At 35.4% G+C, this 19,854-nt stretch overlaps 2 protein-coding genes across 3 annotated transcripts in view; both read right to left on the bottom strand.

The window, feature by feature from the left end:
* Positions 1-19,854, bottom strand: part of LOC135126135 (5-oxoprolinase) — a 77,062-nt gene that overhangs the window by 54,919 nt on the left and 2,289 nt on the right. For both annotated transcript variants that reach the window (XM_064051963.1, XM_064051964.1), the window contains exons 3-6: positions 2,893-3,084; positions 2,550-2,844; positions 2,051-2,504; positions 597-2,003 (exon numbers count right to left, since the gene is read on the bottom strand). In XM_064051963.1, coding sequence (XP_063908033.1) covers positions 597-2,003; positions 2,051-2,504; positions 2,550-2,844; positions 2,893-3,084 — 2,348 coding nt within the window. The remainder of the gene's footprint in view (positions 1-596; positions 2,004-2,050; positions 2,505-2,549; positions 2,845-2,892; positions 3,085-19,854) is intronic.
* On the bottom strand, positions 7,684-12,464 carry LOC135126134 (adenylate cyclase type 10-like). The gene is made up of 2 exons (XM_064051962.1): positions 11,757-12,464; positions 7,684-11,711 (listed from the first exon to the last, which is right to left on the bottom strand). The coding sequence occupies exons 1-2, from the start codon at positions 12,441-12,443 to the stop codon at positions 7,698-7,700; spliced, it is 4,701 nt and encodes a 1,566-aa protein (XP_063908032.1). The 5' UTR covers positions 12,444-12,464; the 3' UTR covers positions 7,684-7,697.

Here is a 19,854-nt window from a genome sequence, read left to right as displayed (position 1 = left end):
TTCGAAATTTTTGAAATTTTCAAAAATTCGCATTTCGCAACGATTTTTTCGAAAATCTTGCTTCGTGACCATCAACATGCTATATTTTTGGAATCAGCGTGTCGAGATCTACGTCCTTGAATTTTTTCATAATTTTTAGGCAACTTTTTTAAAATTGAAATTTTTTAACGGTCCCCCCTTCTTCAAATTTCGCAAAAATTTTGACATTTTCGAAACTCAACTAAATACATTTTCTTGTGGATTTCGAGCCGTGGAACTCAAATCCGGCTTCGGTTTTTTGATACATGCAACCGTTTTTCCAGAATCGACCGTTGAAATTTCGAAATTTTTGAAATTTTCAAAAATTCGCATTTCGCAACGATTTTTTCGAAAATCTTGCTTCGTGACCATCAACATGCTATATTTTTGGAATCAGCGTGTCGAGATCTACGTCCTTGAATTTTTTCATAATTTTTAGACAATTTTTTTTAAATTGAAATTATTCAATGGTTCAAATTTCGCAAAAATTTTGAAATTTTCGAAACTCAACTAAATACATGTTCATGTAGATTTCGAGCATACCGGGAGTAAGATGCAATAATAAATTGAGTACTCACTGGTGAAAAACGGGTGTGATGACCGTTAAGTCCGGCAAATGCGACCCACCAGCAGCTGGATGGTTGGACAGAATCACTTCTCCATACTCGAACTCACCCTTAGTCTTCATCTGGTACTGAACCGCCTCCTGCATGGCCCCTAAATGGACGGGAATATGAGGCGCGTTGGACACCAATCCACCATCCGGTCCAAACAAAGCGCAAGAAAAATCTAGTCGTTCTTTAATATTGGTAGAAATGGACGTTCGTTGCAAGATCCTCCCCATTTGTTCCGCAATACTCATAAACCGGTGACTAAATATACTCAGTTGAATTGAGTCCAACTCGGGCCCGATGTCTTTCACCGCTCCAGTACCAACCGTTATTTTAACATCGCCGAACGTAGTGATAACTCCAGTGCAATCCGGCTCTATCAAAATAGTACTCAAATCATCCATAATGATAGCCGGACCTTGAATGACATGCCCGGCTTTCAAATTCTTCAGAAGGTAGACATTGGTGTCTTGCGCACCGTTTTCAAAGTAAACCTGAACAGTTTGTTCGCACGTCGGTTCGTCGTGACCTTTTTCGACGGCTACTTCTTCAATCAAGTCGCTTTTGCCAACCCCGCGTACCCGAATATCATCCACAATGACATTCCTCTTGTGGATAACAAACCCAAACTCTGATTGGTACTTGTCGATGAAAGAAACCAAGAAGTCGCCGTGTGTGGTACCACCACCTGGTGCCGGACCACACATGAGTGCACAGTCCGTACCATCGTACCTCATGTGAAGATACGGCTTCAAAACTATACTCTCTTCCCCGAAACCTTGCTTCTTTAGTTCTTCTTTACATTGCTCCTCCAACACCTGCAGACGCTCATCGAAGTACTCAAAATTGACTTTGTTGTAGACCTTGGCGCACGGTTCTTGCGCTTCGTAGACCACATCGGCCAAAGCCATCCCATAAGCGGATAAAATCCCGGCGTACTTGTGTACGAAAACCGTGGACATCCCCAAAGAGCGAGCTATAGCGCACGCGTGCTGGCCCCCAGCACCCCCAAAACAAGCTAAAGCGTGCCGGGCAGTGTCGTACCCTTTAGCTTGAGTGAGAGCCCGAATGGGACGACACATACTCTCATTGGCCACTCGAATAAAACCCATCGCGACTTCTTCCATACTCATCGGACTCTCAGTCTTCAAGAAGTCGTTGATTTCGTCTGTCAAAGTCTTGAAAAGGTTAATTGTGGCGTCTCTATCCAAAGCCGAGTCTTCATTCGGGCCGAAAATCCTCGGGAAGTACTCAGGGAGAAGCCGCCCGAGAGCCAAATTGGCGTCCGTTACAGTAAGCGGGCCACCCTTTTTGTAACAAGCGGGGCCTGGGTGAGCCCCTGCGGACTCAGGTCCGACTACGAATAAACCAGATCTGAACAAGTACTACTAGTAAAAAGTAATTAATTATTTGAAGAGTACCTGAAGAAGAGCATGGAGCCGCCTCCAGCGGCCACCGTGTTGACGTCCAGTTGGGGTGCTTGAATGGTGACTCCAGCCGTGGTACTTTCGAAGACGTGCTCAAAGTTACCCGCGAAGCGCGACACGTCAGTCGAGGTACCACCCATGTCGAAGCCTATGACAGGCAAGTTGGTTTCTTTCTGCCACGTGGTGACGGCATAACCCACTACGCCGCCAGCAGGACCCGACAAGATGGCCCGAGCTCCGTTGAAGTTGTCCATTGGGGTTAAGCCGCCGTCGCTTTGCATGAACAAGACGCGAGTACCCTCTAGGTTGTTTTTGAAGCCGTGGGCGAAACCCTCGACGTAGCGTTTTACGTGAGGGGTGAGATAAGCGTCGGCTGAGGAAGTGAAGCCTCGAGGGACAATACGGACCATGGGGATGACTTGGTGAGACAGAGAGACGTGCTGGAAGCCTACAACAGTGTCTTAGAAAGGGTTAAAGAGCAGACAATGCGTACCTAGCTCTTTGGCTATTTTCCCGATCTCCAGTTCGTGCTCGTGGAAGGTGTAGCTGTGGGCAAGCGCTACCGAGATGCTATTGATACCTTTGTCTTTGATTTGTTTGAGTTTCAAGTGGACTTCGTCTTTGTTGAGCTCGCGAGTGATGTAGAAGCGATCACCGGATGCGCAGTCGACGACTCGCCAGCTTCGTAAAGTCGGGTCTTCGAGTTCACAGCGGCCTTTCAGAAGCGGGATGACCCTACAGTCGACTTCGACGGTCTCTGAGTACAAAATTTCGGGTCGCCTGATGTTCTAAAATCTGATTGAGAGAGAAAATTTCGACAGTCGCTACTGACTTACAAGGTCAAAAATTTTAGGTCTGGCTTGGTTGCCGATTAAGAGGATGTCTTTAAAGCCTTGGTTGGTAACAAATGCCATTCTTTCCCCTTTTCGCTCTAATAAGGCGTTGGTAGCCACGGTAGTACCCATTCGAATCCATTCTATAAGAGTACTGTCAACGTGACCATCGCTGTCTAAAGCGTTCCCCGTTTCCTAAAAAATCAAACACAACAACGTCACATCTAAACGTATTTATTGTTAATGAGTTGTTGATGGAAATGAAATTTTAATAAGAGTGTTAATTTTATATTGGAACAGTTGCTATGTAAAAAATATAATAATTAATAATAATTATAAATAAATGATTAACAAAAGTTAATTTTCCAATTTTCTAATAAAAAGAAGTAAAAGTAAAAACCAGAAAACACAACAGGTTATGGGCCCAGAGTACTCGCAAGTACTGAGGCAGTAAAGCTAGAAGAAGAAATTTTAGAATCTTAACGAGAGAAATAAAACTCGAAAAGGAAGAAAACGTATTTGACAGTGACATAAGAAGAAAAAAAAACAAAAATAATGGCAATGACAGAAGAGGTGAATTTAATAGAAAAGCTCAAAGATGAAACCACGTATCAGCTGTGGAAATTTCAAATAGTAGTAACATTTAAGGCTTATGATCTGTTTGGAATAGTAAATGGAGACAAGCTTCTATCTAGTGTGGAAAAGAAGGAAGATAAAACTAAATGGGTGAGAAATGATGCAAAAGCGCAAAAACTAATTGTGACGTCAATAGACAAAAAGTACATGATGCACATTATGGACTGCACCACCTCCAAAGAAATGTTCGAAAAAATCAAAAATATTTTTGAAAGAAGCACTTCAGAACAAATATGTAATTTGCTGCAAGAATTCTACAGCTACACATTTGGAAAAGGTACTGATATGGCTACTCACATTAGCAAAATAGAGAGTATTGCACACAAATTAAAAAGTCTAAATCAAACAGTTGATGACAACATGTTAATGTCAAAAATACTGTCATCTTTACCTCAAAGTTATGGTTTCTTCAGGACTGCCTGGGAATCTACTCAAGATAATGAGAAAACCTTACCAAAATTGATAGCAAGACTACTATCCGAAGAAAACCGTAGCAAGGAAAGTGAGAGAGATATTGCTTTTAAAAGTTCAGAGAGATTTTGTAAACATTGTAAAAGTAGTTCGCATGATACAAGATTTTGCCGAAAATGGAAAGAAAAGGGTGCTGGCGAAGTAAAATGTTTTAAGTGTGGGTGCTTTGGACATATTGCAAATAACTGTCCCAAAAAGACAAATAACCAATGCAAGATTTGCAAGAAAACAAACCATAAAGAGCAAGACTGTTTTTTTAGAGATAAGACAAAATCATTAGAAAAAAAGAAGATAGCCTTTCTTACAGAAGACAGAAGAATGACAACGCAAGATTTTATAGTTGATTCAGGATGTTCATCCCACATGGTCAACTCGAAAGTGATGTTTACAGCATTAGAAAATATCGAAAGTAGCATACAAGTTGCAAAGAAGAATGAAAAAATGAAGGCAGAAGGGAAAGGAACAGTTGAAGGAAGTTCATGTATACTGAATGATGTACTTTTTGTACCCGAATTAAGCAAAAATCTACTGTCGGTTAATGCTATAACAGAGAATGATGGTGAAGTAACATTTACTAAAGAAAAGGTAGTAATAAAGAAAAACAATGAAAAAATACTTGAAGGAAAAAAAATTGAAAGTGGTTTATATATGATTAGTATAAATCAAAGTGAGGAAGAGAGTTATCTTGCAGAAAATACTTCAGTAAAAGACTGGCATAGAAAGCTAGGACATTTGGGAACAAAGAATATAAAAAGATTAATAGATCTATCGACAGGCATGAAACTGAATAAAAAGAAGTGTCAAATGGGTTTCTGTGAAGTCTGCATGGAAGCAAAGCAAACAAGACTCCCTTTTAATACAACGAGACAGAGGGCAAGAAGACCACTAGAAATTCTACATACAGATGTATGCGGCCCAATCGATCCTGAAACTTGGGATGGAAAACGATACATTTTAACAGTGTTAGATGATTATACTCATTATTGTAGAATTTTTCTATTGAAGTATAAGAGTGAAGTATCAGAACATTTAAAAGATTTTATTAGAGAAGCAGAAGCTTATCATAATCAAAAGGTGGTAAAAATACGTTGTGACAATGGTGGTGAATATACGTCATCGAATTTTAAACTCTGGATAAAAAATAAAGGCATTGTTCTGGATTATTCTATACCCCATAGTCCACAACTAAATGGAAAAGCAGAAAGATTAAATAGAACCTTATTGGAAAAGGCAAGAGCGATGATATTTGACAGCAAGCTAAGTAAAGATTTTTGGGGCGAAGCTGCGTATGTAGCAGCGTATCTGTTAAATCGAAGTCCTACAGAAGCAATAGACAAAACACCAATAGAATACTGGACCAAAATGAAACCTGATCTGTCCAGATTACAAATATTTGGTTCTGTAGCATATGCAAAGACACTGGGAAATTTACACAAACTTGACCCTAGAAGTAAAAGGTATCTTTTTGTAGGATATGCACCAAATGGTTACCGCTTATGGGATGAAAAATCTAAGGAAATAAAAATACACCGAGATGTTATCTTCAATGAACCAGGTAGTCAATCTTTGGCTGATTACAGAAGAACAAGCAAAATAAATGTTATAGAAAGCGACGAAGAAAATCAGGAACAGAATGCAGAATTAGAAGAAAACAATACAGGTGAAAATTCAGAAACCGAAACTGAAAATGAACAAGACATTAGACAAAAACCAAATCAAATAGAAGTACAAAACATAATTTTGGGAGAAGGAGAAGGCATCACAGAATCAAGAAGAGGAGAAGGCATCACAGAATCAAGAAGAGGAGTAGGCATCACAGAATCAAGAAGAGGAGAAGGCATCACAGAATCAAGAAGAGGAGAAGGCATCGCAGAAACAAGAAGTGGAAGAAAATTAAAACAATCTGTAAAACTTAAAGATTATATTGTAAACTTTGTTGAAGAAGAAGCGTTATTGACTTATGAAGAAGCAGTCAAGGGACCAGAAAAGGACAAATGGCTTGAGGCTATACGTGAAGAAAAAGAATCTCTGAATAAAAATCTTACATGGAGTTACGTGAATATAAATGAAGTAGACAAACATCGCATTCTGACAAGCAAGTGGGTATTCAAAGTTAAAGATAATGGAAAATATAGAGCAAAGTTGGTAGTAAGAGGGTGCCAACAACATAAGGGAATAGATTACAACGAAACATTCAGTCCAGTTGTGAACATAAGCTCAGTAAGAATAATGTTAGCACTGGCTGCCAAGTATAATATGTCAGTTACCAAATTTGACGTAAAAACAGCATTTTTGTTTGGAAGTATTTCAGAAGAAATTTTTATGCATGTACCAGAGGGGTTCAAATGTGAACAAACTGAAAACAAAGTGTGTAAATTGTCGAAATCGCTATATGGCCTAAAACAAGCTCCTATGAAATGGAATGAACGTTTTACTACATCTTTAAAACTGAATGGTTTAAAACCACTGATTAGTGATCAATGTTTATTTACGAATATAGAAAAGACCATGTTATTAGCAATCTTTGTTGATGACGGATTATTGATCAGCAAATGTGAAGAAGAAATGAAATTGTTATTGAAAAATCTTCAAACCGAATTTGAAATGACAAGTGAAAAAAATCCTAATAGGTTTTTAGGAATTAGTATTCAAAAACATGATGGAAAAGTTATACTTTCACAACAAGATTATGTACAAGCAACTTTAGAAAAATTTAATATGCAAAACTCCAAACCTGTACCTACGCCCATGGTCAAACAAGATATAAGTTCAGAAGATAAAATGGTAAAAATTAATTATCCATTCAGAGAAGCTGTTGGAAGTTTATTATATTTAAACAACAAGACCAGACCAGACATATCATATGCAGTGAATTACTGTAGTAGAAAAATGGAAAATTTTTCAAATCAAGACATTGTAACAGTAAAAAGAGTGTTTCGCTATTTGATATCTACAAAAAATGATGGACTGTGCTACGATGGCCAAAACAGTGAGAGATTGATTGCCTATTGTGATTCAGATTTTGCAGGGGACACTGAAACACGCAGAAGTACAACAGGGTACATAATATTTTTTTGTGGTGGACCCATATCGTGGTGTTCCAGGAAACAGCCAATAGTTTCACTTTCAAGCACAGAAGCTGAGTATATATCTGCTGCAGAATGTGTTATAGAACTTCTTTACCTCAAATCTCTAATTGATGAACTTACCAATGGTGAAGTGAAGATAGATTTGTACGTTGATAATCAGAGTGCAATCTCAATAGTGAAAACCGGACAGTTCAATCGACGGAGCAAGCACATAGATGTAAGATTTCATTTTATAAATGAAAAGGTGCGAAAAGGTATTATAAACATAAAGTATTGTTCAACTGAAAAACAAATCGCCGACATATTTACCAAACCTCTTGGAAACATTAAATTTGAAAACCTGAAAGAACAATTTATGTCAAGCATCAATTAATAAAATTTGGAGAAGGTGTTAATGAGTTGTTGATGGAAATGAAATTTTAATAAGAGTGTTAATTTTATATTGGAACAGTTGCTATGTAAAAAATATAATAATTAATAATAAGTATAAATAAATGATTAACAAAAGTTAATTTTCCAATTTTCTAATAAAAAGAAGTAAAAGTAAAAACCAGAAATCACAACATTTATTGACAATAACAATAACTACAACGAACGAGTAAGAAAAAGTTGTTAGAAAGTAGGTAACACGTACAAAACCTGGCACAACTGCAACGGAGAGTAAGTCTTGGCTAAAGTCCAATCTAAATGTTTGATTTGACGTTTGTCGAACACGTACCCTCCGAACCAACACGTCGAGTGCAACATTGTCCAACACTCTTCCAAAATATTTCCCTGTTCAGTAGCCGCCTTGTTCGCCTGTTTTAAAATCGTCACTGCTTCAGACGATTTACCTTGAAGTCTGGCGTGGTACGCCTTCAAATGCAGATATCTCGGTTTAAAAAAAATCCACTTCTTTTGAGCATCTTTCAGTTTAAGAAAAAACATGTACGCGGTAGCGATGTCGTCCCGATCTATTATCGTTTTCTGTTCGATTAAGCGAGCTTGTTCCAAAACGAGGCACTCGACGTACCTCACCGTAGCGAGCAAATTTATAATGTGTGTACTTTCGTATGCTTCGAGTGAAAGATTTTTCTTGAACGCCGATGCTCTTGATGGTAGGTATCTCAGATAGTAGCAATATAAACTGACCAAAAGTTTACTGATGAAACTCGTAGGGTGGCGATTCGTTTCAAGAAAATGGATAACGAATTCCTCGATTCGCTCAATGGGTTCTAAGAAGAAGTTCGTTTCTAGAATAAGTTCGATACAAAAAGCGTAGTAGGCGGCGTAACCCTGAGCGTGGTACTTTTTACCAATGTTGTGAAGAATACGACCCATATAAACGGCGTCGTCAATTCGGTTCAAAAAGATGAGTGCGGTTGCTAGCGTAGGTACGACATTGACTAGGCACATGTGGGCTTGAAGACTCAGTTGCAAATCCACGCTTCTGAAGCCGACTTGAAGAGCCTCACCGATGCCTCCGGCGAGTATTTTCACCAGAAAAAACACAGAGAGAATGGAAGCCACCATGTATAGAACTCCCGTGATGTTGTTTGAATAGTACTTCAAGATGTCTCTGTTGAAGTAACGTTCGAGTTTCTCGCACATGTGCAGGTCGCCACAATGACTGTACAAGTAGACGGCACTAGTGTAAACGTCACATAGAACTGCTATGTTCGAGTTGGAACGTCGCAAACAAGCAATACTTCGTAAGATGGCGTCTCTAGCAAGGGACCAGCAACCCTCAATCGCGTATATGTTACTAATCAAACCCATACATAACCCGAAGTCCCTTTCTAACGCAGGATTATTCGACCTTGTAACGACGTACGAGTCTCTAAACCGAAAGAACCAAGCTTTATTCAACAGCTTGTGCGGTAAGGTGTACTTGAAAGAAATCAGAGGGACGTTGTACTGGCGCAGACTCAGAAGAGCATGATTCTTAGCAGCTACGGTGTTTCCCAACTTCAAGTAAGTCTCACCCAGCATGCAATGAATCTTCCCCATCATCAACATCTTAAAATTGTCAGTAAAAATATACGCTTTGCTCGTCTGTACCATGCAGACTTCGCTAGCTTCGTGCAAAATGGGTATCACTTCCTCAAACTCTCCCATCAAGTACAAAATTGTAGAATACTCCAGCATGAAGAAGATCTTTTTCCCTAGGTGCTGCCCGCACTGACTGTGATGGATTAAATCCCGATAAACTTTCATCAAAATTTCCAGACAGAAACAGGTCGTGGGATCCCAAATCCGCCTCTTCGGGACATCGAAACCCGTATAGCTCTTATGGTCGTCCGATGAATCATCAAGTGGAGGATTGTGAATGTAGGTGCGTATTAGTTGTTTGTACTCTTCGATAGAACGGTACTTCTCGTTGTATCTCTCGGTCCAAATGTAAGTCTGCTCGTGACAAGATTGAAGAAAATCTTTGAATCGTCTGACTGAGATTATCGCCGCCGAATTGTCCCGCAAGCAAGAAGGACAGGAGTTATTTTGACTCTCCAGTAAGTCCGTGATCCTCAAGTGCAGCTCCTTCTTTTGATTCATAGGCAACAACTCGTACGCCAGCAGCTTGATATTGCGGCTTTTGAAGTGCAACACTTTACAGAAGGCGTATCTTGGCATTTCCAGCTCCGGGTTGATCTCGTCGTCTTCCATGTAGCACAAGCAGACGTTCTTTTTTTCTTGGAGACCGCCAGAATTGACGTACCTCGACGCACAATCAAAAACTTCTTCTTCGAAAAGAGTTTTGATGGCAGCCGCTAACATACCCTCGTTGGGATACTTGAGTAATACTATCAACGCGGTTCTTGTGATAATTTCACCCACGACTGCAGCCGTTTTAATAATAAGTTGCTGGTAGGGCGAGAAAGAATCGAACAGATCTAGAGTAACCGCAGTCGATGTTTCTTCACTACGTTCCAAGTATTTTTTCGAAAATCCGGCTACTATGACTATGCCTTTTCCTTCCGATTCTTGCAAAAATACATATTCGGTCTCACTCGTCAAAGCGTATTTGACTTCTAGTTCTCCGTTGTTGATCATTTTAAGTAGGCATGCTTGAACCCAACCGGGGCGACCTTCACAGGTTTTATTGATCAGAACGATCAACTTCTTGGATGTGCCTTTGACGTTCAAGAAGGTGCAGATGAGATAGCCCGTTTCGCTGGGTGGTAAAGGACTAAGACTAAAAACTTTAATGTGCTTGCTTAGATTGAACTTCCACATAGTATTCCAAGTATTGGTGTCTTCGAAACAACCGGCGCACACCAATTGTATGTTTTTGTTCGACACAGCTTCTTCGATAATTTCAAAACTTTTACCGTCCATAAACTGCACATTGTCTATAAAGACCAGTACTTTATCTTTCCCTAGCATTGTCATAAAATTCTGGTGAACGTTCTCCTTGCTGCTGTTGCTCAAGACCGGACCAATCGACAAATTCGATTTACTCGTTTGGAGCAGTTCGGTGAAGTCCCACAAATGTCGAGGTAAGTCGTACAGTCGTTGGGGACGACGCGTGCTATTAATGTCATACAACTGTTGATAAATAGTAGAAACGGTGTAATACGGCCTCTGCAGAGCTTCGTTCAATGCTAAGGAACAAACATATCGAAATTGTTTCACTTGATTGTTGTTAATGGCTTGTAGTAGCTTCGTCTTCCCGACTTTCGACTCGCCTTTGAAGCAAATACTCGACCAACCTGCCGTTTCTGGTTTGTTGAGAATCAAATCGGCAACTGCCAGTTCCATACTGCGACCGATTAGAGGCAGAGACTGATCTTGTTTGTACTCCATTTTATCAAAGTCTTCGTTGTACTCGAAGATGTGGCCAGCAGCCGATATCCCTTTAAGCGTCAAAGCCGACTGAAGTTGAAAATACAGAGACGACAATTTGCAGCCTTTGTAAGTTTCGTGGTCACAAGTAACCTTGCCTTCGTAAGCGCACATGATACGAGCGGCTTTATTCACCGATCCTCCTATTACTGTATACTCTCTGCGAAAAGGGTGTCCCACGACGCCACAGTACACCCAGCCATTAGTCACACCGATGGAGATGGATTTGACAGTGGTGAGTTTCTTGATAGATTTGCGGATAGCAAACGCCGACTTTAGGGCGTTCTGACTTTCGACTTCGTGTTCGATTCCTCTTAGACCGAAGAGTACGAGAATCATGCAGTCTTTGTCGAAAAGGGAGACTTTGTTGACGACTCCGCGCATTTTCGATACGATTTTGCAGACAGTTTGAAACGCTTTGTTGACCATGGGGATCAATTTAGATTCTTGAGAGGTAGTAGGGACTATGTTGATGAACTGGATGGTGACTTGTCGCATCTCGGTGAGGTACTCGATGGGTTGCTTCTCTTCCACTTGACTTTGAACCGGTCGTACGATGAAAGGGTTCAAGTCGTTGGGAATCCAACGAGTGGAAGCCTGTGTAACACTCGTCCTCTGCGGAAGAGAAGCCACAAAAGCTTCAGTAATTTTACTATCGGTAGTGGCATCGTCGATTCGTCGCTTCTCGTGGAGTTGGTTTCTGTGCTCTAGGTGTTTAACGCAGAGAGAATGCGCCACCGGACTTTTCTCAGCGTAGTATTCCTTCCAAGCACTCTGATTCGGGAAGTAGATACAATTCCAAACCTGGAACCGCGCCTTCACTACTAGACACAACTTTAGACGTTTTACCTTGACGTGTCCTTCAGGCCCGAACGTCACCTCGTAATTATCTTCAGCTAGATGCCCCCACGCGCTCGGCGCAATCACCACATCTCCAGACACGCTTATCCTTTCCGCGGACTTCACGTCGTTGATAGCCTGTCCCACGATCACGTAGTGCCTATAATTCTCGTTCCCGATCACCGCAAACGTCAAGTTCCCGCAGGCTATCGCCAGCTTCACCTTCAACAACACGTTCACTTCGGTATCGAAGCACCCCAAAGTGTGCTGGATGAACAAAGCGCAAACTATAACCCGATGGATGACTTCGAAGAGCCGCAGATTAGGGGGTGCCTTCCACAAAGCCAAAAACGCGTCTCCCGAGAACTTCAAGATATCGCCACCGTAGAACGTGATGACTTCCACTAGAGCTCCAATGTACGCGTTCAGGGTCGCCGTGAGTCGGTAAATCCCTCCCTTTCCCGTTTTGTTGTATTTTTCACAAAGCGGAGTGAACCCAGAAACGTCGGCAAACAAAAGCACCCCCACGTAGTTGTGGGTTTCGGTTAGTTCGTTCAAAGGCATGTTCAGGATTTCGTCGGGCATGAAAGTTGACAAAATCTCGATCTGGCGCCTGATCTGGGTGAGTTCTATTTTTCGCTTGATGTCGGTCTCGCGGAGGAGGGTGATCCCGTAGGAATTCCATCGCACGCGCATTTTCACGAAAACGAAAGTTTCGTCGAAATGACAGTAAATAGGTTTTGTTTTGGTAAGATAGTGTGATGACTTTTGAACAATCTCCATAAATCAACACGTTTGCAATTTTAACTACCCACAGTCAGTTAGTTGAGTTTAATCATTGTTTAAGTATATTTCTGTTCTTCGACTTTTCCATTTTTCATTTTTGACTTCTGGATTTTTCGATGTGTCGACTTGTACTTTTTCGATTTTTAAATTTTAGATTTTTCGATTTTTCATTTCAGCTCTTCCATATTTCAATTTTTCAAATGTTTCGATTTTTCGACTTCCTGGTTTTAGATTTTCTGTTTTTCAATTGTCGTTTTTTCAATTTTAGATTATTCAGTTTTTGGATATTTTAATTTTTCAATATTTAAAATTTTGGATTTTTCGATTTTTCGATTTTTCATTTCAGTTCTTCGATATTTCCGTTTTTCATGTTTTCGAATTTTTCAAATGTTTTGATTTCTTAGTCTATCGATTTTTCGACTTCCCGGTTTTAGATTTTCTGTTTTTCAGTTGTCGTTTTTTCAAATTTTCGATTTTTCAATTTTTCAAATTTGGCATTTATTAACTGTCAATTTTTCGATTTTAGAATTAATCGATGTTTTGATTTTCCCATTTCTTGACTTTCGAGGGTTTCGATATTCCTGTTCTTCGATTCTTTAATTTTTCGATTTTTCATTTTTTAGTTTTTTAAAGTTTCGATTTTTCGACTTCACTTTTTGGATTTTTCGATTGCTCAATTTATCGACTTTTTAGGTTCTCAGTTTTTGGATATTTCAGTTTTCGGATTTTTCAGGTTATTAGATTCTCAGTTTTTCTTTCATTTTTCAGTTTTTCGATATCTCAGTTTTGGGATTTTTCAATATTTCGATTCTTCGACTTTTCGATTTTTGACTCCTGGATTTTTCGATTTGTCGATTATTTTACTTATGCGATTTTTCAATTTTTCGATTTTTAAATTTTAGATTTTTTAATTTTTAAAATTTTAGATTTTTCGATTTCTCGATTTTTCGGTTCAGTTCTTCGATATTTGATTTTTTTCAAGTTTTCGAATTTTTCAAATGTTTCGATTTCTTAATCTTTTGATTTTTCAACTTCCCGGTTTTAGATTTCCTGTTTTTCAATTGTCATTTTGTCAAATTTTCGATTTTTTAATATTTCAAATTTGACTTTCATAAACTCACAATTTTTCGATTTTTCAATCAATCGATGTTTCGATTTTCCTGTTGTTCAATTCTTTAATTTTTTGATTTTTCAATTTTTCGATTTTTTAAGGTTTCTATTTTTCGACTTCATTTTTTTGATTTTTTGATTTTTCAGTTTTTAGATATTTGATTTTTAGGATTTTTCAATATTTCAATTCTTCGGCTCTTCTATTTTTGACTTCTGGATTTTTCGATGTGTCTACCTTTTTCAATTTTTAGATTTTTAAATTTTAGATTTATTAATTTTTAAAATTTTAGATTTTTCGATTTCTCGATTTTTCAGTTTAGTTCTTCGATATTTGAATTTTTCAAATTTTCGAATTTTTCAAATGTTTCGATTTCTTAATCTTTTGATTTTTCGACTTCCCGGTTTTAGATTTTCTGTTTTTCAATTGCCATTTTGTCAAATTTTCGATTTTTTAATTTTTCAAATTTTACTTTCATAAACTCTCAATTTTTCGATTTTTCAATCAATCGATGTTTCGATTTTCCTGTTGTTCGATTCTTTAATTTTTTGATTTTTCAATTTTTTGATTTTTTAAAGTTTCTATTTTTCGACTTCACTTTTTTGAGTTTTCGATTTTTCCAGTTTTAAGATTTTTCAATATTTCAATTCTTCGCCTCTTCTATTTTTGACTTCTGGATTTTTCGATGTGTCTACTTTTTCAATTTTTAGATTTTTAAATTTTAGGTTTATTATTTTTAAAATTTTAGATTTTTCGATTTCTAGATTTTTCAGTTCAGTTCTTCGATATTTGAATTTTTCAAGTTTTCGAATTTTTCAAATGTTTCGATATCTTAATCTTTTGATTTTTCGACTTCCCGGTTTTAGATTTTCTGTTTTCAATTGTCATTTTGTCAAATTTTCGATTTTTTAATTTTTCAAATTTGACTTTCATAAACTCTCAATTTTTAGATTTTTCAATCAATCGATGTTTCGATTTTCCTGTTGTTCAATTCTTTAATTTTTTAAATTTTCAATTTTTCGACTTTTTAAGGTTTCTATTTTTCGACTTCACTTTTTTGATTTTTCGATTTTTCAGTTTTTAGATATTTCAGTTTTAGGATTTTTCAATATTTCAATTCTTCGGCTCTTCTATTTTTGACTTCTGGATTTTTCGATGTGTCTACCTTTTTCAATTTTTAGATTTTTAAATTTTAGATTTTTTAATTTTTAAAATGTTAGATTTTTCGATTGCTCGATCTTTCAGTTCCGTTCTTCGATATTTGATTTTTTCAAGTTTTCGAATTTTTCAAATGTTTCGATTTCTTAATCTTTTGATTTTCGACTTGCCGGTTTTAGACTTCCTGTATTTCAATTGTCATTTTGTCAAATTTCCTTTTTTATAATTTTTCAAATTTGACTTTCATAAACTCTCAATTTTTCGATTTTTCAATCAATCGATGTTTCGATTTTCCTGTTGTTCAATTCTTTAATTTTTTGAATTTTCAATTTTTTGATTTTTTAAGGTTTCTATTTTTCGACTTCACTTTTTTGATTTTTTGATTTTTCAGTTTTTAGATATTTCATTTTTAGGATTTTTCAATATTTCAATACTTCGGCTCTTCTATTTTTGTCTTCTGGATTTTTCGATGCGTCTACATTTTTCAATTTTTAGATTTTTTAATTTTTAAAATTTTCGATTTTTCGATTTCTCGATTTTTCAGTTCAGTTCTTCGATATTTGATTTTTTCAAGTTTTCGAATTTTTCAAATGTTTCGATATCTTAATCTTTTGATTTTTCGACTTCCCGGTTTTAGATTTTCTGTTTTCAATTGTCATTTTGTCAAATTTTCGATTTTTTAATTTTTCAAATTTGACTTTCATAAACTCTCAATTTTTAGATTTTTCAATCAATCGATGTTTCGATTTTCCTGTTGTTCAATTCTTTAATTTTTTAAATTTTCAATTTTTCGACTTTTTAAGGTTTCTATTTTTCGACTTCACTTTTTTGATTTTTTGATTTTTCAGTTTTTAGATATTTCATTTTTAGGATTTTTCAATATTTCAATACTTCGGCTCTTCTATTTTTGTCTTCTGGATTTTTCGATGCGTCTACATTTTTCAATTTTTAGATTTTTTAATTTTTAAAATTTTCGATTTTTCGATTTCTCGATTTTTCAGTTCAGTTCTTCGATATTTGAATTTTTCAAGTTTTCGAATTTTTCAAATGTTTCGATTTCTAATCTTTTGATTTTTCGACTTCCCGGTTTTAGATTTTCTGTTTATCAATTGTCATATTGTCAAATTTTCGATTTTTTAATTTTTCAAATTTGACTTTCATAAACTCTCAATTTTTCGATTTTTCAATCAATCGATGTTTCGATTTTCCTGTTGTTCAATTCTTTAATTTTTTGATTTTTCAATTTTTGGATTTTTAAATTTTAGATTTTTCAGTGTTTTGATATTTTAATTTCTCAATATTTCTTAATCTTTCGATTTTTCGACTTCCTGGTTTTAGATGTTCTGTTTTTCAATTTTTCGATTTGTTAATTTTTCATTCCCGTTGTATCGAGATTTGATTGTTGAGGTTTTCGATTTATCAGTTTTTCAATTTTCCATCTTGGTCTATTTTGGTTTCTCAGTTTTTCCAATTTTCCATTTTTTCGTTTTTTGATTTTTCGCTTTTTCAATTTTTCAACTTTTAACTTTTTGTTTGTCGATTTTTCTATTTTTCGATTTTTCGATTTCATCACTTTTCGATTTCTCGTTCTTTTGATCTCTCAATTTTTCAATTTTTCGAATTTTTAAGTTTTTTGATTTCTCGATTTATCGAGATTTGGATTTTTCGATATTTTGATTGTCAATTTCTCAATTTATAAATTGTTCAATTTTTAACTTTTCGAATTTTCGATTTTGGCCTATTTCGGTTTCTCAGTTGTTCAAGGGAGGTTTTGCAAAATCAGCCTGTATGTCGCATCTATATTAATCTATGGTATTATAGTGTGCAATACTGTAAATTGAATCTCTAGTAAGGAGAAAATAATATCAAACTTTTATTTACTCGGATATCCAAATTATGTAGAAGATATTTAAATGTCATACAAGTTGATTCACCAGAAATTTTGAACTACTTTTGGGGGATTACGCCATATCAAATTTAAAATTTCAGCCTATTCCTATTACGTCGGACTGATAATTAGCCCAGACATAATTAACTACACACAATAACGACAATCTTCTCACGCTTGTATCATTATATTCACTTTTCACAAAATGAATCAAATCAACTCTACCATGTCGAAACCGTGGTGAAGACTTAGAATTAGTCACCGAATTAACTCTCTACCCCTTCAAATGACCCCGCGAAGAAAGTAAAACCATCGCCGCTGGCCCATCTTTTACCACCACAACAAAACGCAAATCATCGTAAACCTTTTATTACCCATAACAATCAACTTTGTACCTACTATCATTGTTTAAGTATATTATAGTTGGACAACCTAATACAAATTTTACTTCGCCTAAATAGTGAGCTTTAGGACAAGGAATCCAGGGGGCGTGGGACAAATTTTTCGTCAACGCGCATTTTCACTACAGTAAGCCAACGTATTAGGTTTATTTTACTCTAAATCAGATGGCGCCATCAAACATTAGCAAAGGCAAACACCCTTTACTCTGCTCTTATACGAGGAGTTATCCATAAATCCATAATTAACATTGTTCCGTAAACAGTAATGTGTATAAACATATATGTACAAAATATGAAAATATACTTGACATAAAAAATATGAAGCAACGCGTTGTAACGTGATAAGAAAGAATTGAATTTAAATGAATTTGACGCTTTTTTTTATTTGACTATATCTGAAGACTGACAGAAACTTTCCAAGGGTTTTTAAACTGGTATAATTGTTTAGTTTTACAAGATTAAAGTAAAACAAGATTTTAAGTAAAATTTAGATTCGTGGTGTTACAAAAATATTAACACAAAATGAAAATATATGTTCAAAGTAAATAACAGAATGACATAAACTTTCGGTGTTAACATTACAAATAATTACAAGAGAGAAAAAAACGCATTAAGAACTTAAGAGGCATGTTTGTAGTATCGAGTTGTTAAAGGCTGCTTTGAAGACTGTTTGTTTCTATGAAAAACAATTGCTGTTATCGGAAATTTTGGTAGATTTTGTTCCAAAAATACGAGATAACTAATTGTTTCTTGAACTAGTTTCCGTAACTTCTAAAATTTAAAAAGGATACGCCGTTCTGCTGTAATAAAATCTAGAATAAGGTCAAAATCACACTAATATTACATCTGATTTGTTAACCACATGAATATAATTTACATTAAAATAAGTTACAGACATTGTTTGAAATGTTTATTATAGTTCGAAAACAAGATAAAATAAATAAATAAATAAATAAAATGTGCAGTTTATAAACTTCAGAATTTTAGTATAAAAATAATTATGTTTGAAGCTTTATTTTGTCTGTTCCATTTTATTGGGTGTATTGGGCCCCTACGGTTTATGCATCCGTGTCGAGTTTTCACCTTAGACGTCAAGATTTTTGGAAAAAAAAAATCAACATTTTCCAATTTATAATGTTATGTATTTAAATTTTAAAAAGTAGAATAGTCCTGATCTTGTGATTTATACCTAAATACACTATTGGGATTTTTCGGCTTGTCGATTTCTCGATTTTTCAACTTTAAATGTCTCAATTTTTCAATATTTCAATTTTGGGCTTTTCCGATTCCTCCATTCCTTAAATTTTCTATTTCTCGATTTTTTTATTTTTCGATTTCTCAATCTTACGATGTTTCAATGATACGATTTCTCAATTTTTGTCCTCTTCAATTTTACGGTTTTTAAATATTTCGATTTTTCAATTTTTCAAATTTTCAATTTGCCGATTTCTAAAGTATTTTTTTTATTTGTCCATTTCTGGATTTCCTAAAGTTTCGATTTTCCATATCTTCAATTCCTCAATTTTTCGATTTTTTAAGATTACGATTTTTCAATTTTGCTTTTTTAGATTTTCGATTTCTCAATTTTCCAATTTTTTAATTTCTCAATTTTTTGAATATTTCTTTCAGTTATGAAATTTTTCAATATTTCAATTTTTCGACTTTTCGATTTTTGAATTGATGGATTTTTTTTTGATTTCTCGCTTTTTCCTTTTTGGATTTTCAATTTATTGTAAACTTTAGATTTTTCAATTCTGGGACTGTTTAATGCTTCGATTTCTCAATTTTTAAACTTTTCGATGTTTTAATATTTCATTTTTTAAAATTCTAGGTTTTTCGATATCTCGAGTTTTCAGTTCTTCTATATTTCAATTTTTCATTTTTCGATTTTTTGAATTTTAATTTTTGATTTTCCAGTTTTTCTTTTTTAAAATTTTTCGATTATTCAAATTTTTAATTTCTTAATTTATCGAATTCAGATGTTTCGTTGTTTTGATTGTTCAATTTCTCAATTTTTCAATTTTTAACTTTCCTTTTCGGCTTCCGACTCCTCAATTTCTCGATCCTCCGATTTTTCGATTTCTCGAAGTCTCAGTTTTTGAATTTTTCGATGTTTCGATTTTTGGATTTCTCGGTTTTTCGATTTTTTTCTTTTGAGCTTTTCAATTTCTGGATTTTCCAATTTTTCAATGCCCCGATTTTTCAATTTTTCAAATTGAATTGGATCTCTCGATTCTTCAATTTTGCGATATTTTAATTAATTTTAGTTTTTTCGATTTCTCGATTTTTTGACTTTTCAGTTCTTCAGTATTTAAATTTTTGAATTTTTTAAATTTTTGCGTTAAATTTTCAGTTTTCTGATTTCTCAATTAATCTATTTTTGATTTTCCCACTTCTCAAAGTTTCGATTTTTCAGTTCTTCAATTCTTCGATTTTTCGACTTCGCTTTATTGGTTTGTCGATTTCTCAATTTTTGGATATTTCTTTCAGTTTTGATATTTTTCAATACTTCGATTCTTTCATTTTTCGACTTCTAGATTTTTCTATTTTTTAGTTTTGGTTTTCAGTTTTTTGTTTTTTATTTCAATTTCCCAATTTTTCAACTTTTTCATATTTTAATTTTTAAATTTCTAGATTTTTCAGTTTCTCGAGTTTCCAGTTCTATATTTTAATTTTTTAAATTTACGAATGTTTAAATTTTTTGAGATCTCAATTCATTGAGATTCGGATGTTTCGATGTTTTGATTATTCAATCTCGCTTTATCA

The sequence above is a fragment of the Zophobas morio genome, unplaced genomic scaffold (assembly GCF_036711695.1).
Source record: "Zophobas morio isolate AGI-343-1 ecotype UQ-CSIRO unplaced genomic scaffold, CSIRO_AGI_Zmor_V1 ptg000010l, whole genome shotgun sequence".
Taxonomy (NCBI): domain Eukaryota; kingdom Metazoa; phylum Arthropoda; class Insecta; order Coleoptera; family Tenebrionidae; genus Zophobas; species Zophobas morio.
Note: the sequence above shows the minus strand (reverse complement) of the source record. Positions and strands in the feature narration are given on the sequence as shown.

Bases quoted from the DNA above. Each gene is read 5' to 3' on its own strand.
- LOC135126134 (XM_064051962.1), bottom strand. From the start codon at position 12,443: ATGCGCGTGCGATGGAATTCCTACGGGATCACCCTCCTCCGCGAGACC. The intron at 11,712-11,756 runs GTAAAACGTCTA...GCGCGGTTCCAG, and splicing joins GGCCTGAAGGACACGTCAAG to GTTTGGAATTGTATCTACTT.